Source organism: Silurus meridionalis, chromosome 13, assembly GCF_014805685.1.
Source record: "Silurus meridionalis isolate SWU-2019-XX chromosome 13, ASM1480568v1, whole genome shotgun sequence".
NCBI lineage: Eukaryota > Metazoa > Chordata > Actinopteri > Siluriformes > Siluridae > Silurus > Silurus meridionalis.
In genome coordinates this window covers 12895069-12922078 of record NC_060896.1, presented here as the reverse complement: position 1 = coordinate 12922078, position 27010 = coordinate 12895069, and the positions used below count along the sequence as shown (strand labels likewise).

Below are 27010 nucleotides of genomic sequence, written 5' to 3'. Positions count from 1 at the left end.
AATCAGTCTGGCTGTATTTCTTTTTCTACAAACTCCACTTCTAAATGTGAAGGGAACCGCGAGGACTGAAAAATCTTTGACCAATTCCAATTAGTAGAAATAAAATTTGTCATCAAATTAGCAATGGAAGACCCTTCACTGCTCTCAGCCATCTATGTACTTCATATGCACATGGAACACCTTGATAAAGGACAACTCTATTGACATCTCTCTCTTTCTCTCTCCTCCCATACACACAAACACACAAATTAGGAAATGCCTTTTAAAATCAGTTTTAATAACATGTTGTAATGCACTCCACTTCTGTCCAGACCGTTTCCTGCCCTGCCTTAATAACCCGCCCACACAAACACACATACACACTCCATTTTAGAAGCAATCAACACAATCAACACTGTGACGTTCTTGAAATCCTAACGTGTTAAACCAAACACACAACTCCAACCATGAAAACGTCTTGGTTTGAACATATCTGCTAACAGAATGCTACCTAACTATTAAAGCTCTTAATGAAACTTGTGACGCATGTCCTCATGTGTATAAAGGTGTCTCAGGGTAAAGTACTACAAAAAATTTTTTTTTATTATAATTCAGCGCAACTTGTATTAAAAAAAAAAAAGGGGGGGGGGATCAGCACTTTTACAATGAGAATCTTTAATACACATGACCCCTGAGCTAAACATGAAGTTTCACAGCAAAACGCGAGATGACGGACTACCAGATCTGCACAGTTCAATATAAGCATGTGCTTGACATTGGCTCAGTGCAGACGGCCTGCTTTTACTAATGCTAATAATTAAACAGTTCCACTCATACATGTCGATGCCTTCGAACTTTCCAATCAATTGCACCAAATAAATTTTTTTTTTGGGAAGAACAGGAACCTTAAGAGAGAGATGCAAAGCATATAAAAGGTTACATCCATGCAAACGTATTTATAATATTAGTGTTTGTGTGCATGTAACCTTAGATATATTTATATAAATATAATGAGTGAATGTCACTCAGTTTCGGCTCCCAAAAGCTATCACTTTTAAATGAAATCACAGTTCAAAATCTATTTACTTGGGGAAGAAAAAAAAATAATCTACAAACCAGGAGAGCCCAGGGTTGAACGCCATATTCTTTGTGGTTGACGTGTATTCCTACAGGTACTTTGTCTAACAACTCTCCATACAAGTAGGTGAAAATGATAGCGTTCTATTGACTCATTCTCTTTTTGACAGAGTTCTCGTTGCTTTTAGCTAGTTTAGATGTGCAGCAAACTAAACATTCCTCCTTGGCATACTGCTTTTTGATTTGTTTTTTGTGTTTTGGCAGAGTTCAGTCTTCAGTCTCCTACAACCAGGCTCCGGTTTCACAGAGTGCAAAGAATGACGGGGAGATTTGGACTCCTGTTTTGGGTTAAGCATCCAACGTCCGAAACCTTTCGGAAAAGGGATAAACAAGGGGAAGGGGGAAAAGGTCCTCAATCTACACAGCAAATATACATCAGTTATTTTTCCTCAATATTTGTAAAGAATAAATATTTCCTTAAATTTAAAAAGTATGCAAACACGTGCCACTCCTGCTCCCATGCATATGCATTATGTACAAATTGAAAAATACCAATTTGATTTTTTTTTTTTTTTTTTTTTTTTGTGTTCAGGAAACATTCAGCAACCCAGACATGAACCTGACCATGAAAGAGGACATGATCAGGATTATTAAAGCCATTATGAAAAAAAGTCCACTGTCCGCACACAAACAAACAAGCCAAAATAAAGTTAAATGAATTAAAAACGTCAATGAAAAGGTCATAAATGGGGAAGAAGTGTTACAACACCAGTCTGGACAAGATTTTTTTTTGTTTGTTTTTTTGCTCTTCTTGAATCTCAGCCTTTACGCTTGTTCACTGTTAACAATACTGATGTACACTTTTTTTTTTTTTATGTTTTTTTTTGTTTATTTTATTTTTTTTAAATATTTGCAGAATGGTGGAGGGAATAGGGCAATAGCTCAGATTTTGAGTTGCCCCAGGTTCAGTTGCATCGGTGCTCAAGTTGAGAGTCTAGCAGGAGAACGCTGCCTCAGTCCTCGATGTACTCCCACAGGTCTTTCTCATAGCCTTCATGCACATGCTGCAGTAGAACTCTCCGCCGGCTCTCACAGTATCTGCGCACAAGAGGTAATGTTATGTAGGATGCAAACCATTACATTCATCATTACATTTAAAACATTTTACTAGGAGGAATCGAGTTACACTTCCATGGGGACTGTCGGAAGTCAGAACCTTTCTCTGAGCGGACACATCACAGGGGGACTCTCTGTTGTAGTCAATTCCCTATGTAACACGCTTAATAAAAATAGAATTAAATAGAATATACCTCAAAAACCAATGAAGGATCTTCAGTCTTGAATAAGGAAAAGCAAAGTTCTTTATTGCATTCACATCACGTTCCAATGAGCTCATGGAAGGTGGTCACTCAATCTCAAGTACATACATACACCCTGATGCGATCTCCGTTGTGTTCTTTGTTTGTGTTATCAAGCTTTATCCTTTGGAATTTCCTCTCCTTGATAAGTTCCCCTTTATTTTTTATTTATTTTTTTATTTTTTTACAGGATCTTCTCTCCCCACCTACATTTTTCATTTTCCATTATCTTCTGACAACTGATTCTCCTCCCCTTCTTAAGAGTCATATTCGGTAGTTACTCTTTTTTCTTCTCGCAAACATTCCGGACCAGCTCCTAGGAGCATTCTTCGAAGACAGTATCGACATTTTCAATTCTACTCCCTAGCAACCTCCTCGCATCATGCAACGCACTTTTACACATGAGATGGGCACACAGACTTCGTCTGACCTCCCTGTTGTTTTCCACCAGGAGACCCAAACTGATAATGAAGATTTTGATGGTCTTCACACACCTGCATCAACTCCTCCTTCTCTCTTACATATCTTCTCCCTATCCTTCTCCCTACTGCTCTCCTACTAACTATTCTTCAACTTCCCCCATTCTATCTCTCACTGCTGATTATTCTCTGATTAGTCTCCCCCTTCTGTGCATTCTTTCAACTCTCCTCCTCCTGTGTTTGTCCTCGATTACACTCCCATGTCTTCTTCAGTCCCTATTGTCATCGACTGAGTTCCTTCCTTTTTTTTTACCAGAATAAACCCACCCATTCTGCCTCATACATGGTTGTTTACTTTCATTGACACACGCACGGCAGTCAAGCCTATTTTACTTTATATGTTAGTATTCAGTTTACTGTCTACTTGGAGTAAATAGGTTGAATTAGTTTGATTAAAATATAGGTTAAATAGTTTTGATTAATCGATTTATTGATTAACTCATGGTATCTAATAAATTCTATACTAGTTATACGCAAAATATGTTGGATTACACATTCTCTAAATAATTTGGATTAAAATACAGGCTATATAAATTGGATTAAAATATTGTTCTCGACAAGACAGAAAGCAGTTGTGTAGACCTCAGCAACTTTTAGAAAAACAGCCAACCGACTGACCTCCGAGAACCAAAAAAAAACAGCCGAATTTCGATATCTACCATTTTCCCCCACAAGTAAACCCATATTCAGGAACTACATAAGAAATAATAAGTACGCCCTATAACCAGTACTGTAGAATCATGTTATGCAACAATAACTGAAAGTGAAAATTTTATATCGACGTTTATCTGTTCATACAAGTTTTCCTTCCAAACGTAATGCTGTGCATAATGATCAAACATTTCAAAGCTTTTATAATTTGTTAAAATGCAATTTCTCTTCCACTAAAGGCATACATGTTCAATAATAAACACTTGTTTTATTAGTACTTATTCCAATGCGTTTGTAGGTCATTATCATTTTGAAGTTTCATCTGGCTGACAGAGGCATTTATTTTTCAAGCTAAAATAAATTCCCTACTTTTAAACCTAGAAGCTTTCATTTCCAGATGACTGAACAATATAATTGTTAAAATGTGGAAGTTGATCAGTTTTGTGACAACCATGTTATAATGAAAGTAAAAACTTCAACAATGGACAGGTCTAGCATATGGTTTACATCTACACAGAAGACCTGTGAATGACAAATTCGATGTGGCGTTTCAGATTTCATTTTGCTAAATGGAAGAAAACAAAGTGTGCCACTTGAACAGCGTAGTTCAAAATCTCTAAATTTTTGCTTTTGATTTGCACTCTCCAATACTTTCATTGGTTCACTCCATAGCTCGGCCCCACGTGTACACTTAATCCAAACCAATAATTCAGTATGCAGTGAATGAAGCGAATGTAAATAAAACACAGCTAAGCCAATTAACAAGCAACCAGTGACTATGTATTCCCTATGAGAGCTCCAGCTTCAGCAACATGGGACCAAACATCACATTTCTGTAAAACACTCATGCTACAATGAAGCACCAATGCAAATAATTTGTTGAGCCAGTCATATAATGCCAAGGTGCAAGGTTTCAGTGCCTTTTCAATAAAACCATTTCAATATGGTTTTGATTGCAGAAAGTCAGTGAAACTTACCTGTATTTGTCTTGTACTTTCTGCTTAATGTCCTGCAGTGAATCTTGGGAAATGTCCCGCTCAAGGTATCCAGACAACACCTCTGTCGCATTCTCTAAATCCGCTTGGTTGTTCTAGCAAAGAAAAAGCATGAAACACACATACACATGTTTACAGATCAGCTTTGTTGGTGCTCAGCCTCTAACACCAGTTAAAATAATCCAAACCGTGTACCACAACCTTATGAGATCTGCATCTTACCTCAAAAATAATAGACTGGTTGTTCTTTTTGAGGTAGAAGGCAAAGACGTATGTGAACATGAGCGTGGAGCGGCACTGGCACAACACGTCCACAGCCTTCTTCAGGAACTGCACCTCGATCCATGACATGTTATGCTGCTGCATCTCCTCCATTTTCTGTTTGACCTGTGCGTACAGCTTGTGCTCGAAGCGCAGGCTCTGCATGTGATTCATGTAGCGGTTGCAGTAAAATAGGTATCTCTGCAAGGCTGCTCTGGAGCGCTGCAAAGTGCACACACATGAACAACTATCGGTTACCAGAAGCGGCTTCGAAACTAAAACATTCAGCCAAAAAATGTCACTCAGGCTATCAGATCTGCATAAGTTCTGCGAAGGATTCACTGTAATTGTAACTACTCCTTAATACAACTGCCTACCTCTTGTGCATCTCTAGCTGCCTTGGCATCATCTTCATTGTAGCGATTGCAATTGTACCTGAAACAATCACAAATGCATTTCATTTCTGTGTCAGGCTTTTTTTTCCCCAGGTAAAAAAGCTACTCATTAATTATTTACACATCTCAAGTAGACCAGGTAATGTAACCCTCAAGAACCCCAAAACCATATAACACTGAACTCACCAGGCTGATCCATGCGGTTCCCACGGGCCTAAGCAGACCCAGCAGAACTCTGCTTTACAGTTCTGATTCCGACACACCATGTGATTGCAGCCTCCATCCTTCTCTATGGTCACATGGCATTTAGGACATTCCTAGAGAACAACAAGTGAAATGTGATCCGATGTAGATACAAGGTAGTGTAGAGAACACTGAAAACTTTGGATCAACCAAAACCACTGACCTTAGTGTTTGCTGCAATCCAATTGGATGTTTCACTGTCGTCATCACACTTTTTAATCCATTTTCTTAACCACTGGAAGTAGAAAACAAACAAATGGATTGATTCCAAACAATTCAGTGTACTAGATGTAGCAACAAGTAACTAAATTAGTAACTGCATTGGAGGAGTTAAGTATGATCTCATGTAAAGAAGAGACAAATCTGCGTCAAAAAGACGCAAAGGGACAAGATGCTTCCTTTGTTTTTGCCAAGGCTTCCCCTGCAATAACAAAGCATGTCTCTAGAGATGCTCTTAACACAGACACAGAGAGAGGTAGTGTCTGTTTTGCCGATCTCCTCTAAGGGAAGAAACATGTCTCACCAGAACCAAAGCTTTACACATCTTTAACAGCACTTTCCACATTCTTTACATAGAACTGTCCTGCAACATATGCAGTTTTTAAAACCATCTTTTTAGAGAATTGAAGAAAGATCAATCAGAGGCCTAATCAATTAGATTATCTGGATAGCTTGCTGCATCCATTCCATTCCATCCATCCATCCATCCATCCATCCATCCATAACTACAGACAATTCAAAGAATGAGGCAAGATGCATTTCTAAGTAGCAAAAAGAGATAACATTGTTTGTCATACCTTACACTTTACTGGGTCATGCCAGTTCTCTCCACAGTTGAAGCTGCATTGGGGAAAAAATGGAACTGCATTAGCTAATCACCATAAAGCACAGCATTCAGTATGACCTCTTTATAATTATTATCAAGAAACCCCAGACTCCAGTCTCTCACACAACTTAATATATGAATTTCTAAAGTCCAATGATCGGTCCTTTTTTATTTGAATTACTTCTGACTTAGGGGAGAAATGGAATTGGTCTTAGATGTGAATGCAATCTCATACTAATAAACAAACATCAAAATCCAGTCCTCAAAGTGATAAGAGAACAGGCTAATTTAAAAAAAAAAAAAAAAAAAAAAAATTATATATATATATATATATATATATATATATATATATATATATATATATATATATATATATAAAATAATAATAAATAAAGTGTCAAGTAAAACTCTTCAAACACAGTGAATGACAGAAGTCTAGCACCGTGAAAACTAATCTTTGGAGCCAAGCGTTTTAATTCATAAGGCTGGCGACTCGTTTATTATTTAACACTTCAGGCAGCTAATTCATTGGTTTCGTCTGCCTCATGACTCATTCGTTCAATTCACACTAGTCAGTTTTTTTTTTTTACATGAACCTTGAGAAAAGACACATATAATCTGTGCCATCTTTTCTAGGGGCAGGAAATGCCATTATGCCTGCAGTGCAATTTACAATTATTTCAAGGAAATCTCTTTTGTACTTCTGAGCTGGTGAGATGCATAATTGACTCTGAACTGTATATATGAGATAGCATGAGAAACAGACTTTGTATACTGCTGTACAATGCAATCTTATTTTGCTCGTAAGAAAAGAGAGTATGATTACCTACAACAATTTCAGCCATAAATGAGCAAAGAACAATCGGTGGTCCAAATTTTGTAAACCTGGTCCATCTTTTCAGGCCATTTATGAGCCAAAAGTCAGCTATTTTAGATAAAAACATTACAAATACATATAACTAAATGACTTTTGTGACATGGAACAGATATTCAAGAAAGTATTTATTACTTTGGCCAAAGTCAAAGTTCGGCCTTTTGAGTTAAAACAATGAACAATGGAATTTGAAGGACAATACTTTTGAGTCAACAAACGATCATGGTTGAATTTTTTTTTTTTTTTTTTTTTTTTTATTATCAGAAAGAAAAACTAGAAAAAGTTCTCTCAAATTCTGCATTGTCATCCAGGATGATGATCTAAAACATAAAAGGCAACTTAAATCAGTGACATCAGCAGTAATCGGTGAGTGAATGGAAGAGGGCCACTGCGGGTAAATCGCTTTATTACAGTGTGCTGTTCTAGTTAGAAGGATTAAGAAGGAAACGTCAAAGAGGAAGTTGAGACAAATGGACAAGGTGACATGGGGTTAGTGAGGATGGAATCCCATGAGTTTTAGTTAATCAAGTCAAGTCAAGTCTATTTCTATAGCGGTTTTCACAAGACATTGTCCCAAAGCAGCTTTACAGAAATCAACAGTCAAGGTGAATGGTGTGCATTTATCCCTGATGAGCAAGCCTGTGACTGTGGCAAGGAAAAACTCCCTTAGACGTTATGAGAAAGAAACCTTGAGAGGAACCAGACGCAAAAGGGGAACCAATCCTCATTTGGGTGACATCAAGAGTTTTAACATAAATCTTTCAACAATACAGAACACTGGCGAGTGAGTACAGGAGTACAAGATTATAAGTAAATGTTCTTTCTACAGTCTTTGGTATAAAAGTAGGAGCTACTGAGCTCAACATTTGTGATCATCACAGGTTAGTCAGGCACTTCACCTATTACTGGAGCCACTTTTTTTTTATATACGAAAACGTGGGGATTGGAGACACTTACCAGAACTGCCTGCCACACTTGCAGCGAACAGGTTTGGCATCAGGGTACTGGACTTTGACTACATGATGGCAGTCAGGAGCCGGGCACCATTTTAACAGTCGATTGCACTGAACAAAAAGAAAAAAGAAAAAGTCATCATTTGCACAAGACAAAACAGCTCTTGAATAAAATACATTTCCATGTATGCAATCACAGGCAAAATACTCTTTTGAATAACTATTCAAACAAGATGTTAAAAATTACCATTTTAAGTCATTGTTACGCTGAGGGTGACTCCAGTAAACTAAAGACAAAGCTAGGAAGAAATCAGAAGCACATACCTCTACAAAACTATTGGTTATTAAATGCTGATACTTCAGCTTCACTTTTGAATCTGTTATCAGTCGCCTAGGGGGGAAAGACACAAACAATATAAATCTATCGTGCTTACTTTTAAAAATACATAAATAATAAAAAAATAATTATACTCTTTCTCTCTCTCTCTCTCTCTCTCTCTCTCGATAGCTAGCTAGATAATACACTTTATAACTGACATCTTAATTTAATTACACAAAAAAAAAGGAATTCTCTCTGGATGTGAAAGTTCAACCTCCTGCACTATTATTCAACTACACTATATTTTGAGTTTTATGGTTTCTTGAAAACATGAAAAGCTGTTTTCTGATCAGCTGTTCATCTTCAAAAGTTGAAAGAAAAAAAAATTATAAATATAATAAAATAAATTCATGATTTATCAAATTACATTATAAAGATATTCTTTATGAAATATATGTATAATGCAATTTAAGATTTGAGCTAATGAGAACATGATTTGAGCATATATGGATTACATCTGCCAATTGTATTAGTATATAGGGGAAAAAATTTCATATTTCTACCTCAGAACTTTTGAGGTCAATTTCCTGTTGTACCTTATATGAAAATAACCACTATGAAATGTAACTGTCCAATTTACCTGATGTCCCCATAGACCCTAAATACGTGTCCCTAATGTACACTGGAGATCAAAACTAGAGAACAGTTTATAAACAATTGAACAATTCTGAAATAACGTCATCTTCACTGCTCAACAGTTGAAGGAGTTTTTGTCCTGTCTATACCATGCTACCAGAACACCTTTTCCACAAAATAACTAAGGCATTTAAAAAAATATATATATATTATTTTGCAGAAAACACACTGATCAAAATTAGAAAACACTTTCAGATACCTCCCAGTTATTGGTGTTAATCTGGTACCTGGTGCTAATTTCCTTGATTATCTGTCTACCTCTATTTAACTGGCAGCCTAACTTCCAGTTTCACTGACTCTGCAAGATGGTGGGCCGTTCTAAAGTGACTGAAAGCCTCCGGCAGCAGGTTGTCCAGATGAAGGCCAAAGCGATGACCCTATCAGCCATAGCAAGACAAATCTGTGATTTCAAGAATATTGAATCTTTACAACATCACAAACTCATTCAAGTCCGCCAAGAAGTCTGGTCGTCCACGGAAGAAAAATACTGCGGAGGATCTCAATGGGCATTCGTTTTCACACTGCAGCTGGAATTGTTTACCAGTTCAGCGCTGAACAGGTTAAGGATCTGTCTCATCATACAGTGTCTCGACGGTTAAGAGCATTTGGACTAAAAGCCCACTCTGCAGTGACCAAACCTCTCATTAGCAGAAAGAATCAAAAGGCTAGACTAAGCTTTGCTAAGGAGCATGTTGTGTGGACAGAGAAGAACTGGTTCAAAGTTCACTTCAGTGATGAAAGCAAGTATAATTTATTTGGGTCCGATGGGAAACATTATGTTCGGTGACAAACTGGAGAAAGACTGAACCCAAAGTGTGTAAAGAAGTCAGTGAAAAGTGGAGGAGGAAGTGTCATGGTTTGGGGCATGTTTTCTGCAGCAGGAATTGGGCCTCTTATACAGCTACGTGGCAGAGTAAATGCAAATGTTTATCAGAACCTTCTTCAACAACATATGGTTCCTTCCCTGCGTTCATCACCCAATCAGCCAGCAGTGTTCATGCAGGACAACGCTCCATGTCACACAGCAAAACGGGTAAAGCAGTTCCTTGAAACTGAAAACATTGAAATAATGACATGGCCTGCCCGGAGTCCTGATCTCAACCCAATAGAGAACCTCTGGAAAATCCTTGGTGACAAAGTTATGGCCAAGAAACCCACTACACTCACCGAACTGTGGAGGAGACTGGAAGAAGAGTGGACCAAAATCACACCAGAGCAGTGTGAGAGACTAGTGCTGTCCTGTGGCCACAGATGTGCTGAAGTCATTCAGAGCAGAGGCCTGTACACTTCCTACTAATTGCTGTCTGTTGTAACCTTCAGAAAATTATGTTGTAATCTTTTTCCATGCTACAGTCATTGTTGTTCTCTAATTTTGATCAGTGTGTTTTCTGCAAAATAATGTTTTCTTTGGAAATGCCTTAGTTAATTTGTGGAAAAGGTGTTCTGGTAGCATGGTATAGACAGGACAAAAAAATCTTTCAACTGTTGAGCAGTGAAGATGACATTATTTCAGAATTGTTCAATTGTTCTATAATTTTGATCTCCAGTGTACATCTCATTTGCACAATATACATTTTACACGAGAATAGGTATAGAACATTTCCTTTTACACTGATTGTTCTTTTTGATGTAAAGCATTCATTTTTCATTTTGCATTCATGATTTAGCAATTATAACCTGTACATAGCAGTACTGACAGCTCAAACATGCTTTAGTGACAAAACTTTTGTTAAGACCAGCTACAGGTATTCGATAAAGCTTTTGCTTTCTACTCATTCATTTCTCTGCATGTCATTGCACTGTTGAATCTTCCAATCTGATTGTCAAATGATGCTGATTTATATTCACTGATATCAGGCGTGACAGTTGTTTGTCAGCTAAAATGATTAAATGCCATCATATTTTGGTTTCTATAGTATAGTAGGTCTATAGTATTGAAAATGCACATCATCTTTGACTCTATAGGTTTTCTGTGACTAGAAGTTAATTTAACATTTCACTCTCAGTACCTTTAGAGGTAAAACCAGGGTTTTACACTTTTTAGTAAAGTTACACACCTATCAGCTTACACAAGTACACCAAACACTTGTATGGCAAGAACAAAATGTAGGTTAATACAATTATTATGAGCTTTACACCAAGGTGAGGCAAAGATTATCCTCTGTGCACACAAATGTGTCATACATCTGCTATTCACAATGAGTACTTGCTTTCTTAAAAATAATTTCCCTCAAAGGTCTTTAGATTAGGACCACACCCTAAAAATTAGAAAATTCAGAAGGAACTTGCAGGTTCCTATATATAAGCTGTCAAAATTAATGCATTAACGATTAATGTAGTGCATATCTGTTTGAATTTAGATTAAAAAATATACATAAATATAAAAGACGCTAAATTAGAACCTTCAATGCAACACATTTATTCAGAATGTACTTTCTTTACTCAGATAAAAAAACATTTAAAAATAAACACGGAAAATTGTATTTTAATCACTAAATATTTGTTTTACTGATGCACCAAGTCTTAAATCAAGCACTGAAATCCGCCATGAGGCACATATTCGGCGCATAAAACTGTCCGTGTGAAAACATAGCAAAAGTTCAATTTTTTTTTGTCCTGATGATTTATACAATTTAAAACACCATAATTGCTTTAAAACATTTACAAGAATATTTTGACTTCATACTATTAGTTGAGTATGGTTTCAGCAGTGGCGAGCCGTGCATTTGGTACCTGTGCCTTTAGTAGGGGACTTACCCGACTTAATTCAACTCTTAATACCACCACTATCACGTCACAATTATAGAAACCATCAATACAATACAAAAACGCATATCAATAACCCATGGAATTACAGAAAGAGGGGCATTTTGCATATGGAATGTGAATACCATTTTTACTAAAGCAAGCTCCAAACCTCTACACTACAACCGCAACTGTGCCACCTACATCATCTGGAGCAGTTCAAAATTAATATTTGTCTAATAACATGACAAAAACAAACAATTTACATAAAATAAAACCTAGTCACCAGAGATGCATACTTATAATGCATACTCAAATAATTTGCAACACTCCTCAGAGGCTGCAAGCCATCGGTACCGCACTGGTCTGGAAGTGGCGAACAAACCCTTTCCTGTGCTGAGACAAGCTAGCTATAATCAAAGTTGGCCGACCTCTTCTCACAATGTCTAGCTTTACTTGAAAATATATTTTTAAGCATGTTTGAGACCAAATCAATTTCTCTTCCTCTGTCAGCCATTGTGGGCGTAGAAAAAAGTCTAACTCTGATGTATTAATGTGTGCAGATCGCTACAGACGTGTTTTGCCAGTAGAACTTGGCTGTAACAGTTTCTCTCTGACCAACCAATCAGAGGACAAAAAAATGCTGACACTTTGAAAGCTGATTGGTTAAAGAAACAGACCCATTGATAATATTGTCTATGGTACATCGGCCAGCACTACTGATTTTGAAGACCCTGGGCAGATTAGATTAACATGGCAGCTGAAATCGGATTGGACAAAAAAATCTAACATTTACATACAAGTACTGCAAGCAGTGCAGCTAAGAGAAACGCTACAAAATAAAGAATAAACAGTTGGGAATAAAGAAATACAATTAAATGGAACAAATATTAGAATTTAGGTTATAAATGTAGGTCAGTACTTCTGATGGCCCACCACTGGGTTTTAGTAATAATAAACAAATATTTGCATAAAGCATTCTTAGTTGTCTATGCCCATGTTTATAAGAGTATAAAAACTTGAAAATGATTAATTTAAGGAACATTAAGAACAGATAAAAAAAATGTGATTAAGTTGCAATTATTTACAAGTTAATTCATGTCAATCATGCAATTATTGCCCAAATATATAGCTCATATCAATTGTATTAACCTACATTTTGTTCTTGCCATACAAGTGTTTGGTGTACACGTGTAAGCTGATGAGTGTGTAAGAGGAATCGCATCAGAAATAAGTAAAGGTAATAGATTCATAGTCAGAAAGCAACATTTTAATATTCCGCTTTAAGTATCTAAATTGTAATGCTTTGGTGTTATGCTTATGTACTAATATTTAAGGAAAAGCATCTTTCTTTTTAAACATCTTTAAAAACTAAAAGTGTGTGTGCGCGTGTGCGTGTATATAAACACGCGCGCACGTGCACACGCGCACACACACACACACACACACACACACAGGTCCCTGGAACTCGCAGGGGTTACGCTCTAAGACCCGAAAATCTGCAATAAAGTGTTTTTTGAATGTTTCTGAAATTTGCTATTAAAAACAAATGTTATTCCTAACGTTCCTGAACATTTTGTCCCGCTGCGGATTACCGCGAATTTTACTTACATAACTGTGTTGTCATCGACCAGGATATCACAACTATGTGCAGGGCAGGAAATGGTCTAAAATGAGAGCATGGATTATAGTTAGACAAAAGAATTATGGATACTTTTAAAATGCAAATCAAACAATCTATCAGCAGAGAGACAACAGAACAGAACATAATGTTTATATACACTACAACAAAAAAAAAGCCATCCTTGACCCAAACCTACTGTTTTTTTTCCCAAGAGTTCACTTATGTCATTTCTTTGTATGTGAGGAAATCAAACTTTTACATAATGACCTCATTACAATTGCCCAGATAACAGGTTTCCCACCCTGCTTTTAGAGTAACCCCTGTTCTGCATATTTTAATCTTTCCCTGTTCTTAACACTCATGAGTCATTATATCAGCTACATAATAGCTCTTTGAGAATTGTGTGTGTTAGGACACCCTGGAGGGGAGGTACTCTTGGACCGGGGTTGGGAAGTAGATAAATAGATTTAAGATAAAATAAATAAATAAGGAAAGAAAGAAAGAAAGAAAGAAAGAAAGAAAGAAAGAAAGAAAGAAAGAAAGAAAGAAAGAAAGAAAGAAAGAAAGAAAGAAAGAAAGAAAGAAAGAAAGAAAGAAAGAAAGAAAGGAAGAAAGGAAGAAAGAAAAGAGACTGTACCTGGCCCATTCCTTCTTCTATGATTTTGGTGGTTAAATAGTCGCCCCAGCACTGCATGCAGAACTTGTGCCCACATTCCAAACCAGTGAAGTACTGCAAGCAGAATTATAAATCAATACAAACACACAACACAAACACAGCAGTATATAACACCACCCCACCATCTGTAGTATTACCCAGTATCATTTACAATTAGCAAGCTACAATTTTGTAAATCAGCATCATCTTGATGAGCAAAGCATTTCCTTCCAAGCAGCCATAAACCCCATGGGAATTTAGTACACAACTTTCTTAGGCATAAGCATTCTGTCAGTATGGAGTTTCAGGCTACTGACTACGAAATTTATCCGAGCACGCCAACAAAATGATGGGGGAAAAGCAATCATTCTCAAACTTTGTGCATCTTCCCAGAAACAATCATGTTGGAAGAAAACTAAACTCACTACAACAGTGCTGGATAGAAAACTATGTCTACATTTTACACTGGTATTTTTTTAAGCATTATAATAAGGATTTCTTACAAAAGGTATAAATTGTTGCACACTGATGACTTAGATCTCTAAATACTCTTCCAGAATTTGGTATGGTCCATGTTGTAACCATAAACTGTAACATATCTTCTAGTCGCTGTAAGTTGAACTGGTTGCCAGGTAAACTAATGTCACGACATGATGAATGTTGCAATGTTAGAGAGCGGGTAATCATTTCATGCTCTTATACATACTACTTGCCAGTATGCTTTATGTCCAGTGCTAATCTCACACTGATATTGCAAACATCAAACTCCACACTTACAGATAGCTGGATTGACAATGCAGGCTAATGAAAGCAAAATTAAATGATATGAATATTGTAAGGGTTTTGCCTTGTTATATAAATATTAAATCGCAATGCTTTTGAATTCTGTTCTCTTGGGTCAGAAGGTGTTAATTCATTTTTAACAAAGGCAGTAGACCCTACTTAAGGCAGTAATGTTAATGACAGGATTAAACAAACACACTCATTCAAGACATTCCTCTTTGTATAGTAGCAGCTCATTCACAGGGACTTGTATGCATGATGCTTTGCATATACTTAGGCTAATCTTTTTTTCAGCATATTTATTTCTTTATTTAACATGTTTTAAATGTCTTGTCATGGATTTGGTAAAGCTTTCTGTTAGGAGACGTTTATTCAATATTTATGGAAGGCATCTCGGATGTCAGCACTTCACAAAAGTCAGGAAACCAATGAGCAAAATCTTCTCAGCTTAAGTCCCTCCAACAGGTGAGTGCTCAGGACAGAGGATTTTAATGTGTTCATTTTTTTTGCCAATAGAATACATTTTTGTGAAGATTTGCAGTAATCAGCTTCATTGTTTTACAATTACAGGACACTCTGAAGTATGTGATTCTTTACATAGTCACTCATTTTGGAAAAGAAAAAAACAACAAGTATTCTCCCCTTTTTAACAAAATGAAACACACATGAAAGCTTAAAAGAATAACACTACAAATGGCATTATCAATAGGTCAAGCCTTTCTGTGGATCAGATTGTGAGTGTGGGAAAATACATTATTTGTTGTTTTTAGGTTACACTATATAATTTTAGCGTTTGTGACCAAAAACCTTAACACAAGGCTTTGTCACACCTAGGCATGGTCATTTTATATTAATACGCGGTTTAAACACAAACAATGATTAAATGTTTCAGCTTGAATTTAAAAACATACTGAATAGAAGAATATTTTCAGTGTTTAAGCCTTCCAACTTGAGGTGAGACACTAGTAGTAGATCCTTTTCATGCTTACAGTTAAAAATAAATCATTTAAAATAATTGAATAAGGTCTAAAAACAATGCTGATATTCCTATTCTAAAGGGAATATCCAAACAATAAAAAAAAGTGTGGAAATCTGCAGACTGATTAAAGGTCATACATTTTGCTGCATTGTTGTCTAGGTTAGATGAAGTAGCCTGGAAAAATCTGAAGAAAGGGGGAAAAGACAGAAACTCTCTGATCCCTACCTCCCTGATTTTTTGTTCATGGTCTAATGGTGTCTCCCACATTAAACTTGTGTAGCAAAGTTGATACATAAACATGCAGAAATGTGCACCCACACAAACAGCCAAGTTTTAGATCCCCTGCAGACAATATAGATCTTCTGTTCATTTATCCTGCTGCTTTATACATCATTTGAATAAATCAGAGAATAAAAAAAAGAGCAAAACTAGTGCATAGAAAATTATTCATGGCTGAACATGCTCATTTAGTAGTAGCTCATCAGTTGAAACCCCCACGTCTCAGAGATCTATCCCTTGAGATCCATTCCTGCCATGCAATCTACTGGAAATGCCAACAACCACTGCAACGGTGTAATTCATTTAAATATCAGGATACAAATTTAAACTGGCAACAGAAAAACTAAAAATGTATGCTACTCTGAACAGCACTCACCGAATTAGGATAGTTGAGATAGCAGATCTGACATGGCATATCCTGAGCTGACGACCGAGTGTTCATGAGGCGCGTCCTGGATTTTTTGCTAGGGTTTATGACATGACACTCGGAAAACAGCTTATCCAAGTTGCCATCAAAGTACCTGTAAAATACAAACTGGTTGTGACTTATTCAAATATTACATCAATTGAGATATATATATATATATATTTATTTATATTTATATATATATATATATATATATATATATATATATATATATATATATATATATATATATATATATATATATATAAACCTTCACAAAATGTTAGCTAAGCTTTAGTACTAACAAAATTAATTTTAAAATGTCTACCTTTCCATAAGCTTTTCTTTGTCCCAGTTGAAATGACTAAGCAGTATTCTTGTGATTGTTGCAGGATTCTGTAAATACAGAGTTTTTATTAGACCACAGTACACATTGTTTATGTATTAAAAAGCAACAGAATAATAGCAATGCATCCTAAACAGAGGATTAGCCATGTGAAGCACATTTTATTTCATTTTTCATTTTTCAAATCAGGGCACATGGGTCAGGTCTCATTCAGGTTTCTGTCCAATTACGCCTTTACTTCTATTTGCAGCCTGCATACTAAACAGATTTAAAGGTGCATAAAAGAGACCTTCAAGGCACACAATTCTTGTTACAAAGTTTGGTTTAATTCTAATAATAGGCATCAAACAAATATAAACAGAACTGCTGTTACGCTGCACAGTGACCTACACAGGTTTCAACTAGGGACCCTGGAGCTGTGAGGTGGCAAGAAATGTTTGCAAAAAAAATGTGTTGTTATATATTTAAACATAACTAAAAAGTACTTCACAAAAGAAGATCTGCTGTGCATGATGCACATGAGAATAAAAACTGAATTTCTAACCAGGTATTATGCTTTAAAAAATGATCATCTGCCAACAACAACTTTTCTTTTTATGGCCTGTTTGCTGTCGGTTAGTAAAGCAGTGGTGTCTTTTACTTTTTCATGGCTTGCTGGATGCCCAAATCCTGAGAAATAGATTTTCACAGGTTTCCTCGTTTCAAAATTACTTAATTCCCTCCCATCATCACTGCTCTCTTGACTTAATGGTTTATCATTAGGAGTAGACAGTCCAAGCTATTCAGTGCTAAAATAATCAATCTAACAGGGCCACCAGATGATTAAGAAACACCTGTCCGCCATATGGTCCAATATATTTGATCACCTGAAAATTTAGTTCATTTAAAATCTGCCGTTAATCCTATCCATGTCCTGTTAACACAAAGGCACAAACTGATCTTTTAAACCAAGAGAAACCGACTCCCTGTGTTGATGTAGCTTGCAGGTCACACTTCATAAAATGATTCTGACATGAACTACATACTATAAATAGATGGGCGGATGAACAACTTCATCACTGAGTCTCTGACTTGGGATTCTGTGTTTTCAAAACTGGACAAGAAGCAACAAGCCACAGTGACACTGATATTACTAAAGACTGCAGAACATGTGTGTGACCCAAACATTACCCAATCTAATAACATGATAGTGGAAACATGTGACCTGCAATATGAACTATGCAGCTAAAACATACGACACAATCTTTTAGATACACAAACTCTTTTATTAAATGATTCCTATATAAATAATAATCCTAGGATTAGAGGTTTTAAAAAGATTTGTGGCCCTTGTGATTATGTCTCACCACACACAAGATTATTGTCTCAATCTAACATGTTTCTCAGTCGAACTGATTCTTGGCCTGGTCAAAACAACCCACAGTTGAACAAACACACCTAACATTAGTAATCACATCATTTCTGAAGTTAATACAGTACAAATAGCTCAACTTTAAATCTGTCCTGGATGCTGATGGAACATTTTAAGCCATTTAAGAAGCCTAACGGCCATGATCCAGCTCCAGCACCGCCATGTTGTCGTGACAAAACACAGCCTGTGTAGCCGTGTTAGCCATGTAGCTCCCTTACTGCCCAACTGATATTTCTGTCCACACAAAAAGTAGCAAGACACAAAAATGCGTGGAAACAACTTAATGGAACCCGGATGTGGTCATATATATATATATATATATATATATATATATATATATATATATATATATATATATAGGGAGAAAAATATCTGAGGGTCTGTAAGCTTTTCAACGTAAAGCAGTCTCTCAGAAAGAGTTTGTCTTAGCATGTAGAGAAGCAGGCAGCTAATGAACTACCTAATTAGCTAAGTGATAATAGTGTGCCAGAGAATAGAAAACAGCAAGCTGTTAGATTACAATATCTCTTAAAGTCTACGGCGAACACCATTAATTAATATTTGCTTGGTTATGTGAAGTGACAACTGATTAGCTAGGCTAGCTGTCCAAGGAGTTGTCATGGTTGGCTATCAGGGCGTTTGGACACTACCTAATTAAACAGCTAGTTAGCAGTCTGACTAGCTAGTTGTCCTAAGCAGTTCAGGATTAGGATCACTGGATGTACGTGTATATTAATATAGTGTACATCTTAAAAGGCGCCTGGTCTCGAATAAACCAGCCCCAAACCAGTAGCCTTTGGAGAATCTGAAGACGTTCCAGAAGCGCACCAAAGTCAGGAACATTTACCTGAATAACCTCGTTGACCTCCCTAATGCACTCGACCATATGCTGGAGTATCTGTTCGGTAGTGAGAACTTCGAAGCGGTAGTCCTCCTCGTCCTGTCCCGGGCCGAGGCCGCCGGTCTCACCGCAATCGTCGCGATCGGCGCAGGCCACCACGGGATCGACCAGCTCCACGTCGCCGAGCTCCAAGGTGTCGTCTTCGGCTTCGTCCTCACCGCTATCCTCGCTGCACTCTTCTTCCTCGTCGTCGTATTCATAATTGTAACCCTCGTCCGAGTCCATTCCTACTAGATCGACGCTGGATCGTGACAAGCCAGAGTATGTAAATATATATTGTGAATATATATGTTGTGTGTGTAAACGTGTATGATTGTAAACAGCGATTTGGGAAAAAGAAAAGGACAACCTGTGGGGAGGGGGAAAGAGAAATAACACTTTAGTCTTTTAACATTCCTGTTTTAGAAGCTGCAGAAAAAATAACAACAGATCGGACGCTGCTGCCCGAGCCAACAAAGAGACGTACTGCGTCATCAACCGACTGCGACTTACGTCATGTGCGTCGTCCCCCCCTTCTCTTAAAAAAAAGAAAAGTTACACCGTACAGGTATTTACTTCTGTATAGTTCAAGAACAAATGCGGCGATTATTGTAGGATATCAGCTGTTGTGTTTTATGTCTAAAACTATATCAGCTCACAGAAACTGACAGAAAATCAGCGGTAAAATAATTGCGGAAATACACAGACTAACACACACAGGTCACTGTGTGCAGCTGATGACAGTGAGAGGTTCCGGGGTAAATTATATTATATGATTTGGGAGAATAATAGTGCAAGAGTACTTATAGGCTTTGGAGTGTGTTCGAAAACAAACAAAAAATCCGCCTGTCCCTTTCTTTCGTCTTTGCGGATTCGCCTGATCCATCCCGACCTGGATGGAGTTGCTCTTCAAGTTACTGAGCAAGTCAAAAAGGATGGATTTGAATTGTAATTCATACAAAGAGTCTGCAACAATAACTTAAGACTGCAATTGGAATAAACAGTTCGGCAATGAAAAACACCCCTCAACAATGATGGAACTAGTTGTGGATGGGTTTCCTTTCCTCTGGTTTCTTCCTCATACCATCTCAGGGAGGTTTTTCTTGCCACTGTAACCGCTGGTTTGCTAATTAGGGATAAGCTTGTATGGGCAAACATATACATTCATATATTATAACCTATTAATGTCCACAAATAGGACATAATGTCCATTGTTTAAAGCGCTATACAAATTAATTAAATTGTATATACACTAAAAAGCCTCTATTTGGATGCACGAGAGCACCAGGTCACTCTGACTGCAGTGTCCGGTTTGTGTTCAGGTTTATTTCTGGTGACGCTTAGAAGACTTATCACTCGCTGGTACAACATATCCCACAATTCCGTGCATAAGAAAAGGGTGGGGGCAATGAGACGGAAAAACACCAGCAGCAATATGCAAACAAATAAGTCATTTCTAAGTATATGTTACTCACGATTTTTTTTCTAGTGGTCACAAATTACAGTGAAATCTTCACTGAGTGCCTCCCAATTGCTGCTCGACACTTTGGGTCTCGTTTGGTGACCTATTGGTAACCTAGCAACGTTGTTAATTATTTGTTTGTTTTGGATTTTGATGTTTTTTGGATTTGTCTCATAACATCATGCGGCGCTCATAACGTCATGACGCACACAGGCCACGCCTCTTACCGAGCGGAACTTCCGTCACACACCGGAAACGTTGTGCAAAAACTACAAAAGGGGCGTGGTGTGCGCTACGACTCGATTCCGGTGTCCAATGAAATGTCATTGGAGAAAGTGTCCCGCGAGTAAGCCAATGAATGGAACATGTTCTGTCCAGCAACCAAACATCTGGATTTCACGTGTTTTCGTGATCAGCCGTTTCTATTCATTTAACTAATAATTTATTCATTCACTTTAACATTATCGTGGCCACGTGTTATCAACAGTAACAAAGAAAGTGAAACAACTACGTTCAGGATCGAGGGTTGTGGTGTCAAAGACTGTATTCAGCAGAAATAAAGCAAGGCAGTTCCATGTAAGCACCCAAAAATCACATTCAACACACCATCTTTATAGACCCCTGCAACACCTATTTTCTTTATTATTTAAGTTTTTCTTCTCTTTAAATAAGATAATAGTGGCAGAGCACATCTATCACAATTTGTTTTTAAGTGACATGATAATCACCTATTAATTCCCTCTTTGAATATACTGACTTGAATGTGTACCACAAAATGTATTTTATACATGACAGAAAGACCCAATAATACAAAATGTAAAAATGGGGAAAACAGCTTTATCCAGGCCAAAAACATGGTGGATTCAGATTCTGTCCCAAGAACACTGGGTTTGATTAATTACATTACACCATGCATATACATTCACATTTACAGGTAATTTTATAGCTGATCCACATACCAGGATGGTTTACAAGATTCAAAACAGACTTTTACACCATGCAATCTTATATATCCGCCTATGACAGAAATAAGTAACATAAAGAAACAAAAAAAAAAAAAGAAAAATAATGACAGCTGCAGGAGGATTACACTGAGTCATCTGCTATAGTGGACACCATCTTGTTATGTTTGGGAGGTGAGAAAGAATTAGACATGCACGGCTCTGCACAGTAGCCTACACAGGTTTAAACTGGGGACCCTGGAGCTGTAAGGTGGCAAGAAATATTTGCAATAAAAATGTGTTTTTATATATGCACATGAGAATAAAAACTGAATTTCTAACCAGGTATTCTGCTTTAAAAAAGATCATCTGTCAACAACTCCTGATCTTTTCCTTTTATGGCCTGTTTGCTGTCGGTTAGTAAAGCAGTGGTGTCTTTTACTTCTTAACGGCTTTTCAAATGGCTGGATGCCCAAAACCTGAGAAATGAATTTTCACTGGTTTCTTAGTTTCAAAATTACTTGATTTCTTCCCATCATCACCGCTCTCTTGATTTAATGATGGTTTATAATTTTATTAAATATAGTCTTTAGAGGACAGACCCAATGCTATGACCAAGAGTAGACAATCCAAGCTATGTAGTGTTAAAATAATCAATCTAACAGGGCCACCAGATGATCAAGAAACACATGTCCGCCACATGGTCCATTATTTTGGATCACTTGAAAAATTGGTTCAATCAAAAAGTGCCCGATTTTCATCTGTTTATGATTTCTAGGTGTAAATATCATGGAATGGAAGCGAAAATGCTGTTCTGTCGCCTTACAATGATCATCAAACCCAAATGATTTTTGTTCGGAAGAGACTTTTATAGCACGTGTAAATTGACAAGTGCGTGTTTTATACCAGTAGAGGGCGCCCGAAACTGTAATAATTTTCTTTATACATTTGCAAACGTTTTCGCATAAAAATACTTTATAAAATTATAAACGCTATACATTTTTATTGATTTCCTTTACCATTTATAAACTGCCTAGTTTGAAGTTTTTTTATATATAGTTCAGCAACTATAGAAGCGATTGTGAGTCGGAACCTAAATAATGAGCTATGTTTCCAACCGGAAATAATTTAATGGCGGTCCGATTTTTCTTGTTACCTTGGCAACCAGAAACGAACTAGCTGAAGTTGTGCAGTATTGTGGTGGGTTATGATGGACATTCAGGATACAAGTAAGCTTGCCGTCTATTTTTCTACTCTCTATTAACACTATAAAAGCTAAGATAACTTCAGTCGTAAAATGCTCGCTCTTGTATTAGAGTATTCGGTCTCAAGAGTGTTTACTAACCAGCTAGCTGCTAAGTTAGCATGAATGTTAGCGAGATGCTAAGTACCCAGGCTTCGGAGTAGCGGAGTTTCTTTTTTGTTACTTATGACAATAAAAATGAATTATGAATAAAAGCTTAAAGCGCAATGAATAATGTTGGTCTAACTCTCCAAATCTGTGAGGTCTGATCGCCAGCGAGGAAAATATTGTTGAGATGACAGCTTTGGACGGTGAGGAGGAATTTGCTGTCTCAAAGTAAGTCAGTCCGCTTACTCCTCTCTCTTTTAATTAATAGTTTTATGTCTGAACATTGAAACTGTTAAAACAAAGTTCTAAATCATAGCAGTTTTAATGATAATAAGATCCACATACATTCACGTCATTATCACCCCCTCCCCTCTTATGGGTAAGCGTGAGTCTTCTTGACTTAGTAATATTTTCCTACATTTTCTTGCAAACAAGATCCCAAATCTATCAAATTGAAAAGGAATCTCCTCTGCACAGCAAGCTTTATGTCACTCAACAGATTTTATTGGGGCGATTCTAGGGTGTCATTCAAAAACACTGATATATGGTTAAGCCATCCATGCTAAAATGTGGATTTCCTTTTCATTATTAGCCACGAACAGACCCCTCAAGTTTGTGCATTAAATCAATAGGTTTGTAGCAGTTTGTAATGTCCTCCCCCTTGATTAGGAGGCTAAAGAAACAATTTCTCTGCTGAACTGTGAATATTTTGTTCTTTTGGTAAATTCATTCCCCACCAAACATAACTTTTGGAATTCTGGAATTGATATCTTTTAAAATGTTTTTATTTTATTTTATTATTTTATCATCCCAAAACATGTTGTTTGGATGTTTGTTGTGAGAAAGGGTTGCAGTCTCTCCTCCCTATCTCATAGCCCTTATATGTGAAGTCTATAAGAGATTCTTGTCACATGCAGAGAGTAATCAGTATTTATCAGACACTCATTGAACGCCTTTAATTTTGCTGTATGTGTCTTGGGTCCTTTGTTTGCTTGTTTGCTTGTTTTTTGGGGTTTTTTTGTTTAAAAGGATGTTCTGTACTTGCCCATGTTACTAAGGTGCTACACTTTCTCTATTTGCTGTTAATATTACAAAATCCTGAAGTATTAAATTTTTTATCAGATGTTTTGGAAATCATTTTCTATCCTTCTTTTGCTCGACTTCTTCTCAACAAGCAAGATATAACGAATGCTTTGTAGACTCTTTGCAAACCACAAAGTCATCATTCGGACGAGACTACAGAATCCTAACAGCTGATCTGTATTTGGTGTTCAAACTAATTTCATTGATTACGGCTGTATGATAAATACTTTTGTTGCTGATCTTGAATGTGATTTGTTCACTCCAAACACAGTCACACACCCCATTAATAAAATGGTGTGCACATTTGTTTATTGTGTTCTATTTTTCTGACATGTTTTTTTTTTTAAGGGCTTTATATAATTTTTTATATCTATTGCATTTAATGCATTGCTTCTTTTTAAGATCATCAGATGCATCTGATGCATTGTTTGATACTGTCATTGGGAATATTGAGGATATCATCATGGGTAAGTTTTTCACTCAGTTTTATGTGTATCTCTGTTAATAATACCACACTGTTTCATTTAATTCAATTCAATAGAGAGTATGCCATTTATGTGTGTGTACAAACTGCAAGTAGGATTAAAATATTTATTCATTTATTTATTTAAACAGATGATGGCTTCCAGAGCATTCAGCAATCCTTCATGGAGAAGTATTACCTGGAGTTCGAGGACACTGAAGAGAATAAGCTCAGTTATACAATAATTTTTAATGAATATGTAAGATGTTTGATGTTATACTGTTAAGAAAATTCTCTGGAGTCAGTTCTTCTAATTGAGGAACTCATTATCAATGTTCTTGTATGCATCATCAGATTGAGCTTTTGGAGAAGTATCTGGAACAGCAACTGATAGAGCGGGTTCCTGGGTTTAACATGAACGACTTCACTCATTCTCTGAAGTAAGATGTTTCTCTGAAGTACTAATCCTGCTTGCTTTGAAGAAAGCTCTCCTTTTACTCGTATCAATACTAATTTGTAAGAAATGTCAGTGTATTTGTTTATTTTCTTACACGCTGCTTCTTTCTTGATTATTTCTGTCTAAGGCAACACAGAGACGAAGTCTCAGGGGATATATTTGACATGCTGCTCACCTTCACAGATTTCATGGCCTTTAAAGAGTTGTTCCTTGACTACAGAGCCGTAAGTGCCCTTCAAACGTTGTCATATGAGATATGCCTAATATATATGGTGCTCTTTATGTTTTCACTCACTTCAACATTGTGGTGTTGCAAACTGGCAGTGGAGCGAATGTAATTGGGATTATACTGTATAAAGAACACCTGCTCATTCACACAGTTATGCAGCAATTACTTAGTTGCAGTACAGAAACTTAGGCAGCTACTGGTCAAGGTCTTGAGTTAAACCTCACAGAAATGTTCCCTCATCTTTTTTAATCTTTGCCTGTCCAATATCAGTGTATCAGAATGTGTGCCCACTAAATTCTTGCATTTCTATTCTTGACTAATAAGAGTGGTCTGTCTTCTGCTGTTGTAATCATCTTCTCCGCTTATCACAGTTGGAAAGACTGGTTATTTATGTTAATGTAGCCATCCTGTTAGCTCTGGAGTCTGGTTTGGTTACAATTAAACTTCCATGATTAAATCTTTTATTTAAAAAAATGGAAAGGGGAACAATGGGTTATATCAAGCTATCAAGATTGTTTTTTATTATGCAATATTGTTCAATATATTTTACATCTTGGTTGTTACATTTATATATAAGGAAATACATTGACCAGGCATAACATTATGACCGGTGATGTGAATAACACTGATTATCTCTTCATCATGGCACCTGTTAGTGGGTGGGATATAATAGGCAGCAAGTGAACATTTTGACAAGTATAAGGATTTGGGCGAGTTTGACAAGGGCCTGACATTTCTGGCCTGCAGTGGTCAATATCTATCAAAAGTGGTCCAAGAAGAAACAGTGGTAAATCGGCATCCGGGTCATAGGTGGCCAAGACTCATTAATGCACGTGATAGTCCCATCCAACAGATGAGCTGCTGTAGCTCAAATTTCTTAAAAAATGAATGCTGTTAATGCTCATTGGATCAGGACTGTTTTGGCAGGAAAGAGGAGGAACAACACCGTATTGGGCAGGTGGACATAATATGCCTTATAGGTGGTCATAAAGTAATGCCTGGACGGTGTATTTATGGGGTAAAAACGTACTATATAGTCTTTGTAATATATTAAGAGAGCATCTGAGAAAAATACGCAAAAAATTAATTTCAGACAGCTATTTAAAAAAGATTGTATTGTGCATTCTGTATTATTCCTGATTGTATAATAAAATCTGTGAAATGATGCTGAGGCAAATAACAGAAGTGGAACACAACAAAGTAAATGAACACATAAGAGGCTCATGATCATAACGAAATGTGAAACACAAGTTTTTTGATGTTCTGCTGTGGAGCATTTAAAGATTTAATATTGTTCTTTGTTGTGCAGGAGCGAGAAGGAAGGGGGCTAGACCTTAGTGCTGGTCTGCTGGTGAAGTCCCTGAGATGATCCAGTTTGAGAGCAGTCTCACACCTCTGTGATAAACTCTTTCTAAACCACCTTCATTTCAGATATAACCAAAAAAACCTGACATTGTCACACACTCCCTGTAATTTGGCTTGTTTGTACAGCTTGTTTTTTTTCCCTCTATATGATCTGGTCCTAGATTGCTGCCATATTAGCTTATATAGGACCATGCTTTTGTTTTGGTTTAATATTTAAACTTGATGTTAATAATTCCTGCTTTCTAGTGCACATCCTTGCACAGTATTTTGAACGTTTACTCAGAGATTCAGATTTTCTCTCTCTACTGTCTGAAATGTTGTTATCGTACTGTTACATTACAGGTGAATGTGTGTTGAAAGAGTAAAGCTGCTGTAGTGTTTGTACGTGCAGGCGTGTGTGATGCTGTCTGACTGAAACAAGCATATAAAAAATATTTGCCTTTTA

At 36.8% G+C, this 27010-nt stretch overlaps 2 protein-coding genes across 3 annotated transcripts; one reads left to right on the top strand and one right to left on the bottom strand.

The window, feature by feature from the left end:
- Positions 1 to 625: 625 nt before the first annotated feature.
- On the bottom strand, positions 626 to 19460 carry arih1 (ariadne ubiquitin-conjugating enzyme E2 binding protein homolog 1 (Drosophila)). Its single transcript, XM_046865231.1, has 14 exons — positions 19182 to 19460; positions 16906 to 16973; positions 16548 to 16692; positions 14113 to 14205; positions 13463 to 13518; positions 8416 to 8482; positions 8096 to 8202; positions 6236 to 6278; positions 5602 to 5673; positions 5382 to 5512; positions 5178 to 5235; positions 4762 to 5022; positions 4522 to 4634; positions 626 to 2154 (listed from the first exon to the last, which is right to left on the bottom strand). The coding sequence occupies exons 1-14, from the start codon at positions 19458 to 19460 to the stop codon at positions 2070 to 2072; spliced, it is 1578 nt and encodes a 525-aa protein (XP_046721187.1). The 3' UTR covers positions 626 to 2069.
- On the top strand, positions 19356 to 26955 carry LOC124396183 (ADP-ribosylation factor-like 2 binding protein). 2 transcript variants are annotated; one of them, XM_046865234.1, is made up of 8 exons: positions 19356 to 19496; positions 19641 to 19782; positions 23124 to 23196; positions 24454 to 24518; positions 24667 to 24773; positions 24869 to 24954; positions 25099 to 25195; positions 26510 to 26955. In XM_046865234.1, exons 3-8 carry the CDS (start codon positions 23156 to 23158, stop codon positions 26567 to 26569), a joined length of 456 nt encoding a protein of 151 aa, XP_046721190.1. In that variant the 5' UTR covers positions 19356 to 19496; positions 19641 to 19782; positions 23124 to 23155; the 3' UTR covers positions 26570 to 26955. The 2 variants fall into 2 exon arrangements, with proteins under 2 accessions (XP_046721190.1, XP_046721189.1); XM_046865233.1 differs by lacking the exons at positions 19356 to 19496; positions 19641 to 19782 and adding an exon at positions 21751 to 22846.
- The last annotated feature ends 55 nt before the right edge of the window (positions 26956 to 27010 follow it).

Excerpts from the sequence above, each read along its gene's own strand:
- arih1 (XM_046865231.1), bottom strand. The coding sequence starts at position 19,460 with ATGGACTCGGACGAGGGTTACAATTATGAATACGACGACGAGGAAGAA. Across the intron at positions 8,203-8,415 it reads TAACCAATAGTTTTGTAGAG|TGCAATCGACTGTTAAAATG; the intron begins GTATGTGCTTCT and ends CTTTTTGTTCAG. Across the intron at positions 5,236-5,381 it reads GAACCGCATGGATCAGCCTG|GTACAATTGCAATCGCTACA; the intron begins GTGAGTTCAGTG and ends TGATTGTTTCAG.
- LOC124396183 (XM_046865233.1), top strand. The coding sequence starts at position 22,825 with ATGATGGACATTCAGGATACAA. Across the intron at positions 24,774-24,868 it reads CAATAATTTTTAATGAATAT|ATTGAGCTTTTGGAGAAGTA; the intron begins GTAAGATGTTTG and ends ATGCATCATCAG. Across the intron at positions 25,196-26,509 it reads TGTTCCTTGACTACAGAGCC|GAGCGAGAAGGAAGGGGGCT; the intron begins GTAAGTGCCCTT and ends TTTGTTGTGCAG.